Source organism: Schistocerca piceifrons, chromosome 6, assembly GCF_021461385.2.
Source record: "Schistocerca piceifrons isolate TAMUIC-IGC-003096 chromosome 6, iqSchPice1.1, whole genome shotgun sequence".
NCBI classification, from domain to species: domain Eukaryota; kingdom Metazoa; phylum Arthropoda; class Insecta; order Orthoptera; family Acrididae; genus Schistocerca; species Schistocerca piceifrons.
Genome location: NC_060143.1, coordinates 494460390 through 494470168, shown reverse-complemented (window position 1 = coordinate 494470168; position 9779 = coordinate 494460390). Strand labels below are relative to the sequence as shown.

General features: G+C 40.7%; 1 protein-coding gene across 1 annotated transcript; it reads left to right on the top strand.

Annotated features, from left to right (window-relative positions):
- The first annotated feature begins 3744 nt into the window (after positions 1 to 3744).
- Positions 3745 to 9431, top strand: LOC124803418. The gene is made up of 3 exons (XM_047264602.1): positions 3745 to 3925; positions 8726 to 8879; positions 9002 to 9431. The coding sequence occupies exons 1-3, from the start codon at positions 3745 to 3747 to the stop codon at positions 9429 to 9431; spliced, it is 765 nt and encodes a 254-aa protein (XP_047120558.1).
- The last annotated feature ends 348 nt before the right edge of the window (positions 9432 to 9779 follow it).

Below are 9779 nucleotides of genomic sequence, written 5' to 3'. Positions count from 1 at the left end.
TGTGGGCTGACGAGAATCCGCAAGCAATTGCGCAATCACGTCATCAACACAGATTTTCTGTGAACGTTTGGGCAGGCATTGTTGGTGACATCTTGATTGGGCCCCATGTTCTTCCACCTACGCTCAATGGACCACGTTATCATGATTTCATACGGGATACTCTACCTGTGCTGCTAGAACATGTGCCTTTACAAGTACGACACAACATGTGGTTCATGCACGATGGAGCTCCTGCACATTTCAGTCGAAGTGTTCGTACGCTTGTCAACAACAGATTCGGTTACCGATGCATTGGTAGAGGCGGACCAATTCCATGGCCTCCACGCTCTCCTGACCTCAACCCTCTTGACTTTCATTTATGGGGGCATTTGAAAGCTCTTGTCTACGCAACCCCGGTACCAAATGTAGAGACTCTTCGTGCTCGTATTGTGGACGGCTGTGATACAATACGCCATTCTCCAGGGCTGCATCGGCGCATTAGGGATTCCATGGGACGGAGGGTGGATGCATGTATCCTCGCTAACGGAGGACATTTTGAACATTTCCTGTAACAAAGTGTTTGAAGTCACGCTGGTACGTTCTGTGTGTTTCCATTCCATGATTAATGTGATTTGAAGAGAAGTAATAAAATGAGCTCTAACATGGAAAGTAAGCGTTTCCGGACACATGTCCACATAACATATTTTCTTTCTCTTTGTGTGAGGAATGTTTCCTGAAAGTTTGGCCGTACCTTTTTGTAACACCCTGTATAGTGAAAGTGGAAGTGTGTGTCCCAACTGAAGACTCACTGTTGAAAGTAAAAGGTTTTCAACAGATGCTGACATAGGCTACAGAAGACGTTCCAAGTGACCGAGATGTGATACTGGCAGAGATTTTAATGACAGAGTAGGGAAGGAGAGGAATAGTAAGGCTACTGGGATGTATAGGGACAATGTTAGGTCTGAGAATGGGAACAGTTCGTTTGGTCTTATGGAGCAGTATGAACTACGAGTGGAAAGAATACACTTAAATTTACATATTATAACCATACAAGAGGGTTGAAACCAATTATTGATTATCTAACCATGAAACAATAAACCAATTAAAAATTCAGGATGTCAAAGGTAAAAGAGAGGCAGATTGTGGAAGTGACCATCATCAGGTAGAATGTGAAATTAATATCCCCTATACTTTCAGGAGTAGTGGAGAAAAGAAGGGTTCTCAACACACTGATCAACCTGATATGGTAAGATATAACTTGCACAGATTAAGCGATAATAGTACTGAGCAGTTATACCTACAGCGACTGACAAACAAGTTGGAGAGTGCAGACAGAACAGTAAAAGAGGAACATGAAAACATAAAGGTCATAGACGAAGCAGCGGAAGAATTTGGTTGGATGCAGAAATAGCAGATATATTCGAAGGGAAAAAAGAAGCTTATTTTACATTTCTAAATGTGAATGACAAAGCAGAGACAGATATAGGACACTAAACAGACAAATAAAAAGTGCTAAAAAGGAAAAACAAGGCGTTTTTAGAGAGGACGATTGGTGGGATTCAATTAGTGACAAGTTACATCATAATAATGTTAGTCACGGTCAATGGACAACACATTTTAAGGATTTATTCCAGGATACTCGGAAAAGTTCTTCAATTGGCTGTGAGAAACTGTAAGATGAAGACGGCACCAGGATATAAATCAATATATCCAGAGTTGGTGAAGTTTGTTCCACCGAAATTGTCAGAGATGCTAAGGAGTATTAAACTGAGAAGATGTTCCATTGGAGTGGAAAACATGTACATAATACCGGGGTATAAGACAGGATCACGTAGTGACCCATATAATTATAGAGGATCGGCAGTGCTCGCTTTCATTGGGAGACTGTACTTGAAGGTATTGAAAGATCTGGTAAATAAAGAAACAAGTCACAAGCAACAAGAAGTGCAAGTAGGACTACCAGGGGGAAGATCGGTAATAGGAAACATCTTCACAATGAAACCAATAAGTGCAAAATGCACAAAGGTTGGACTGAAGCCGTAAGTTGCTTTGCGTGACCTAGAGAAAGCATGATGTACCCACCAACAAACCGTGTAAAAGTTGGAAGAGATACAGTTGGATCAAAGACAGCTAATGGCTGTTATTAAATTATATGAAAATAACACAGCCAGTATAAGGATAGGGAATAGTTGGACAGAAGAATTCGATGTGAATAAGAATCTGCAGCTGTATATTTAGCCTGAATTTGCGGATGACCAGATTGTGCTAGTACAAGATGAAGGTGATGTGAGCTAAATGATAAGAAAACTTAAAGAGAAATACAATAAGACTAGCCTGAAGGTGAACATGGAGAAGTGGTAGTAGTAAGCTGTTGGAACGGGAAAAGTAAATAATTTGGAGGAAGATGAAGAAGTATTTGTAGGTATGGAAAAGGCAAAATATCTTGGGGTGTTATTTAATAAATAGGGTACAAGCGATGATGAAATCACTATTTGGATTAATAAAGAATGAGCTGTAACAAGGGCAATGAACTCTGTTCTGTGGAACAAAAAGATAAGAAGAACAACAAAGAGGCTATGGTTTAGACTGTAGTTTTGTGCAGAGCAGAAGCCTGAGATGTTAGGGGAAAAACTACTTGCCACTGAGATGGATTACTTAAGATGAAGGTCAAGCTACACTAGGATGGATAGGATAAGAACAACGCAATCCGGCAAAGGATGTAAATAGATAGGGATATCTGTGACGACACCCGGCCCCCTCCCCCCCCCCCCCCCCAAAAAAAAACACCTGATGTGGTTTGGCTATGTGAAAAGGATGAATGAAGGAAGGTTACCAAATAGGATACTGCAGTGGACATCATTCAAGTTGTAAGGTGGCAATTTCGCACCTTACATAAGAGTTTTATACACTGTAATGGGAAGTGAATATAACACCTAACTTACTTCGGCGGTAATGAGCAGATTTGCCTATAAATATGTAATGCAAAAGGGATGACACTCAATAGACGGTGCTAATACACCACTCCCATATAATGCATGTCACTGAGCAGGAGGTGAAACAGGCAGCGAGAGGAAACGTTTTGTGTGGAAGCCAGCACAGGGAGATGCAGAGGCCGCACTGCAGGAGACACTACAGAAAGCTCTTAGGCTACGGCCACACGAGCGTTTTTTTCACGCGCGTTTCTGCCGGCGTTCGCGCCGACATTATAGACTATTGCGTGTTGAATGGGGCTGGCCACACGAGGCGGTTTCGCACGCCGCGGGCCCGCAAACTTCGGCTTTCACGCTGAGCGAACGCTCTCGGGTGCATTTGTTCTGCGTGTTTTTCACGCTGGGCGGGAGACACGTTGCGGCAGAGTCCGGAACCTCAGCCCTTTCCTCCGACGCTTACCGACGATTACCGAACTGAAATCGTAGTGATGCCAACATATGCAACAGTCCGTGGAGCGGTATTATTTCAATAGGTATTTCATAATAAAGAACATATGCAGACTAACGATGCGTGGTGCGATATTATAAAAAGTAGGTATTCCATAATGAAGTAGCCACACATGTCTTATTTTCGGTTTTATAACATGTCAAATGCATGATAAATGTACGTGGTTTGAAAGCCAAAGTACGAGATTTTAGTTGTTTATGTACGAGGAAAAAAGTTCTATGGTTGGTAACCCTGCTCGGCAGCTCGCTGTTCAGTTTACGGACAGACTTTGCCGTCCTCGCTTCGTTGTCGTTGTAGCAGTCTTCTTGCATTTTATAAAGTGCCAGAATGGAGCGTCTGGACAATGAAATCATTATTATGGAAGTGCAGAAACATCCATGGCTGTACAATACAAGGGATCCGGAATACAAAATTAGAGAAAGAAAAAGAGAATCGTGGCGAGCAGTTACAGCGGCCGTTCTGGGAGAAAAATGGGATGGAATGGATAACAAGCAAAAATCAGATCTAGGTAATTACAGACAGTAAATATTTTATTAATTGCTATAAACAGTGTACAATGAAATTTATACATGAATAAAATGTTAACAAGCCAATACAAAAATTAGTCTTCATCCGAAGAAGTTAGCATAATGATCTTGCCATGGTACAGATCCTTGAGGGGAACAGAAGTAATCAGCAAAATGATCTCTGATACTTTTGCCGCTGACCGTTCCTTTTGTCCTATGTGCCAGAATACTTTCCATTGTGCAAGTCAGTGTCTCTTCAAAATTGTCCCCATCATGTTGTCTCACAAAATTGTGAAGTATACAACATGCTTGAACAATAGAATCCGCCACATCCACGTTAACATCGATTGTACGATGGAAAATTCTCCATTTATTGGATAAAATGCCAAATGCACATTCCACATAACGTCGTGCTCGTGACAGTCTGTAGTTAAACACTTTTTTGCGGGATATGGTCTCATTAAATGGTCACTCATCGCAAAAGCCACATCAGCCACAAACACATAAGGAATTTTCAGTCCACAAGGATCATTCGGAAGTGGCGCAGCTTCTGGCAAATTAAGGCTTGTTGATAGAGTTTTTTACCCAATTCAGTTGCTTTGAATATATTGGAGTCTCCTTGATGACCAAATGCCCCTACATCTATGAATCTGGAACAATATTTGCTGTCTACTATGGCCATCAATACAGTAGAAAAATACTTTTTGTAGTTATAAAATTCGCTGCCTGATGTCGATGGTTTAACGATTCTAACATGTTTTCCATCTATGGATCCCACACAATGAGGAAAGACTGCTGTCTTCTCATACTGGTCGCTGATATTCTTCCACTCTTCTGTAGTCGGGGTTTCATATACTCCACTTTCAGCATCTCTCATATGGAAGTGCAAGTTGTTGTTGTGGTCTTCAGTCCTGAGACTGGTTTGATGCAGCTCTCCATGCTACTCTATCCTGTGCAAGCTTCTTCATCTCCCAGTACCTACTGCAACCTACATCCTTCTGAATCTGATTAGTGTATTCATCTCTTGGTCTCCATCTACGATTTTTACCCTCCACGCTGCCCTACAGTGCTAAATTTGTGATCCCTTGATGCCTCAGAACATGTCCTACCAATCAGTCTCTTCTTCTCGTCAAGTTGTGCCACAGACTCCTCTTCTCCCCAATTCTACTCAATACCTCCTCATTAGTTATGTGATCTACCCATCTAATCTTCAGCATTCTTCTGTAGCACCACATTTCGAAACTTCTATTCTCTTCCTGTCCAAACTATTTATCGTCCATGTTTCACTTCCATACATGGCTACACTCCACACAAATACTTTCAGAAACGACTTCCAGACACTTAAATCTATACTCGATGTTAACAAATTTCTCTTCAGAAACGCTTTCCTTGCCATTGGCAGTCTACATTTTATATCTTCTCTACTTCGACCATCATCAGTTATTTTGCTCCCCAAATAGCAAAACTCCTTTACTACTTTAAGTGTCTCATTTCCTAATCTAATTCCCTCAGCATCACCCAACTTAATTCGACTACATTCCATTATCCTCGTTTTGCTTTTGTTGATGTTCATCTTATATCCTCCTTTCAAGACACTGTCCATTCCGTTCAACTGCTTTTCCAAGTCCTTTGCTGTCTCTGACAGAATTGCAATGTCATCGGCGAACCTCAAAGTTTTTTCTTCTCCATGGATTTTAATACCTACTCCGAATTTTTCTTTTGTTTCCTTTACTGCTTTCTCACTATACAGATTGAATAACATTGGGGAGAGGCTACAACCCTGTCTCACTCCCTTTCCAACCACTGCTTCCCTTTCATGCCCCTCGACTCTTATAACTGCCATCTGGTTTCTGTACAAATTGTAAATAGCCTTTCGCTCGGTGTATTTTACCGCTGCCACCTTCAGAATTTGAAAGAGAGTGTTCCAGTCAACATTGTCAAAAGCTTTCTCTAAGTCAACAAATGCTAGTAACGTAGGTTTGCCTTTTCTTAATCTTTCTTCTAAGATAAGTCGTAAGCTCAGTATTGCCTCACGTGTTCCAATATTTCTACGGAATCCAAACTGATCTTCCCCGATGTCGGCTTCTACCAGTTTTTCCATTCGTCTGTAAAGAATTCGTGTTAGTATTTTGCAGCTGTGACTTATTAAACTGATAGTTCGGTAATTTTCACATCTGTCAACACCTGCTTTCTTTGGTGCTGGAATTATTATATTCTTCTTGAAGTCTGAGGGTACGTCGCCTGTCTCATACATCTTGCTCACCAGATGGTAGAGTTTTGTCAGGACTGGCTCTCCCGAGGCCGTCAGTAGTTCTAATGGAATGTTGTCTACTCCCGAGGCCTTGTTTCGACTCAGGTCTTTCAGTGCTCTGTCAAACTCTTCACGCAGTATCGTATCTCCCATTTCATCTTCATCTACATTCTCTTCCATTTCTATAATATTGTCCTCAAGTACATCGCCCTTGTACAGACCCTCTATACTCCTTCCATCTTTCTGCTTTCCCTTCTTTGGTTAGAACTGGGTTTCCATCTGAGCTCTTGATATTCATACAAGTGCTTCTCTTTTCTCCAAAGGTCTCTTTAATTTTCCTGTAGGCAGTATCTATCTTTCCCCTCATGAGATAAGCCTCTACATCCTTCCATTTGTCCTCTAGCCATCCCTGCTTAGCCATTTTGCACTTCCTGTCGATCTCATTTTTGAGACGTTTCTATTCCTTTTTGCCTGATTCATTTACTGCATTTTTATATTTTCTCCTTTCATCAATTAAATTCAATATTTCTTCTGTTACCCAAGGAGTTCTACTTGCCCTCGTCTTTTTACCTACTTGATCCTCTGCTGCCTTCACTACTTCATCCCTTAGAGCTACCCTTTCTTCTTCTACTGTACTTCTTTCCCCCACTGCTGTCAATTGTTCCCTTTTTCTCTCCCTGAAACTCTGTACAACCTCTGGTTCTTTCAGTTTATCCAGGTCCCATCTCCTTAAATTCCCACCTTTTTGCAGTTTCTTCAATTTAATCTGCAGTTCATAACCAATAGATTGTGGTCAGAGTCCACATCTGCCCCTGGAAATGTCTTACAATTTAAAACCTGGTTCCTAAATCTCTGTCTTACCATTATATAATCTACCTGATACCTTTTAGTATCTCCGGGATTCTTCCATGTATACCACCTTCTTTTATGATTCTTGAACCAAGTGTTAGCTATGATTAAGTTATACTCTGCGCAAAATTCTAGCAGGCGGCTTCCTCTTTCATTTCTTACCCCCAATCCATATTCACTTACTACGTTTCCTTCTCTCCCTTTTCCTACACTCGTATTCCAGTCACCCATGACTATCAAATTTTCGTCTCCCTTCACTATCTGAACAATTTCTTTTATCTCATCATACATTTCATTAATTTCTTCATCATCTGCAGAGCTAGTTGGCATATAAACTTGTACTACTGTAGTAGGCGTGGGCTTCGTGTCTATCTTGGCCACAATAATGCGTTCACTATGCTGTTTGTAGTAGCTCACCCGCACGCCTCTTTTTTTATTCATTATTAAACCTACTCCTGCATTACCTTTATTTGATTTTTTATTTATAACCCTGTATTCACCTGACCAAAAGTCTTGTTCCTCCTGCTACCGAACTTCACTAATTCCCACTATATCTAACTTTAACCTATTCATTTCCCATTTTAAATTTTCTAACCTACCTGCTCGATTAAGGGATCTGACATTCCACGCTCCGATCCGTAGAACGCCAGTTTCCTTTCTCTTGATAACAACGTCCTCTTGAGTAGTCCCCGTCCGGAGATCCGAATGGGGGACTATTTTACCTCGGGAATATTTTACCCGAGAGGACGCCATCATCATTTAACCATACAGTAAAGGTGCATGCCCTCGGGAAAAATTACGGCTGTAGTTTCCCCTTGCTTTCAGCCGTTCGCAGTACCAGCACAGCAAGGCCGTTTTGGTTATTGTTACAAGGCCAGATCAGTCAATCATCCAGACTGTTGCCCCTGCAACTACTGAAAAGGCTGCTGCCCCTCTTCAGGAACCACACGTTTGTCTGGCCCCTCAACAGATACCCCTCCGTTGTGGTTGCACCTACGGTACGGCCATCTGTATGACTGAGGCAAGCAAGCCTCCCCACCAACGGCAAGGTCCATGGTTCGCTGGGGGGGGGGGGGGGGGGGGGAAGTGCAAGTATCTCTAATAATATAAGCAATTGTGGATCGGCCGAGAAGAAACTCAAAATGCAGAGAACGCATCGAATTTCCAGTCCCCAGATTCCTATAAAATTTGATTTGATCAGTTAGAAATGGTTGGGGAAAGCCAATGGATTTTCTCTTTATTTATGTTTCAGGAAATGGTTCTCACTGACAAACGTATTTTTGTGTGCTATGCTACTTTATCGTGATTTTTTCCACGTGTAAAGTGCTCCGTTGTCCTGTTGTCTTCATTGTAATATATAAAACCAAGAGGAATATTGAAATAATTGTCTGTCTTTATTTATAGTTAATGGTGAAAGTCTACAAAAACGTCGATCATTAGTTAAAAATTGCACATGGATTTATACATTATACCAAAGACAACACAAGACAGCAGTACCGGACAGCACGCAGAAGTTCACTTGAAAATTGGAACCATTTCATAAAACACGTTGTAGAAAATATGAATGGAAAAAATCGGTCTTGGTAGTAGAAAAATTGTTTCATACACAAACCTGTTAAAGGATTTCATTTCAAGTAGGAGAAATTAAATGAGCTCCAGGTAATTACATAAATCTACAATACTTTTATTCGTTATCTTTTAGGGATAGAGACTCAGAAACGGTGGAAAAGTATGAGAGATTCCTATACAAAATATATGAAAAGCAAAGGAAGAAGTGGTGATGCTGCTACGTCCAGCAAACCATATGTATTTTATAAGCAAATGACGTTCCTTGAAGGAGTGCTGCAACAAAGGACGTAAGTGACAATTACCCCTTACTGTCTGTGGATTATGTCACTTGTTGAACATAGTAGCTGTTTCAGTAGGTTTAATATGAAAGGATACTGTTTTAAATTAATAAAAAAGGTTATTTTTTTAGAACTGCTGGGAATATGAACGTCATTGAGAATGAGGACAAAACAGAGAGCGTACTAGCACCAGAAACTCGAAGTGCAGAAAATATTTCAAGGCCAAAACCAAAAAAGCGGAAACAAGATACGTTCGAGGACGAAATTGTGAAGGTCTTAAAAGGGCATTTGGAACAACCTACACGTCACGTGCCTGATGCGGATGAGATGTTCCTCATGTCGCAACTTCTTGTTATTAGGAAGCTTAAAACGGAGGACAGATTAGATTTTCAAATGAAATTCCTTCAACTTTTAAGATCTTACACAATTCAGACGTCTTCACCTTCACCATCTTCACCAAGTGGCAGCGCAACTAATCAGTCTTTTGTACATCACTACGAAAGCTATTCGTCTCAGTCCACAGTAGAGAGTCCACAGAAGAAAGAGAAGATGATTTTGTGACACTTTTTGTCTTGTAATTAAAAACTATGTCAGGTCTTTCAGATCCAGATTTTTTTTCCTTTGCATAAACATTTTTAATTAATATTAATGTCTAAACAGAGAAAGAATTTAAAAAAATAAAACGTACCTTAAGGTTACTGCGAGTTTTTCTTCTGCACTGATACATTCCCTCATGTTTGTGTTCCTTTTAGAAATTCTCTCTCCAGTCATATTCAGAAGCATTTCAAATGAGTTAACCGACAACCTGTAGTATTCAAAGAACTTGTCTGGATTTGCCTTCAGTTTGTTGTGTAGAAGCACGAACTTTCCTTTAGTTGATGTGTCGCTTAATATGGGATGAATCCAGTA

Coding starts and splice junctions, on each gene's coding strand:
- LOC124803418 (XM_047264602.1), top strand. CDS start 3,745: ATGGAGCGTCTGGACAATGAAATCATTATTATGGAAGTGCAGAAACAT. Junction 3,926..8,725: donor CAAGCAAAAATCAGATCTAG/GTAATTACAGAC, acceptor GTTATCTTTTAG/GGATAGAGACTCAGAAACGG. Junction 8,880..9,001: donor GGAGTGCTGCAACAAAGGAC/GTAAGTGACAAT, acceptor TTATTTTTTTAG/AACTGCTGGGAATATGAACG.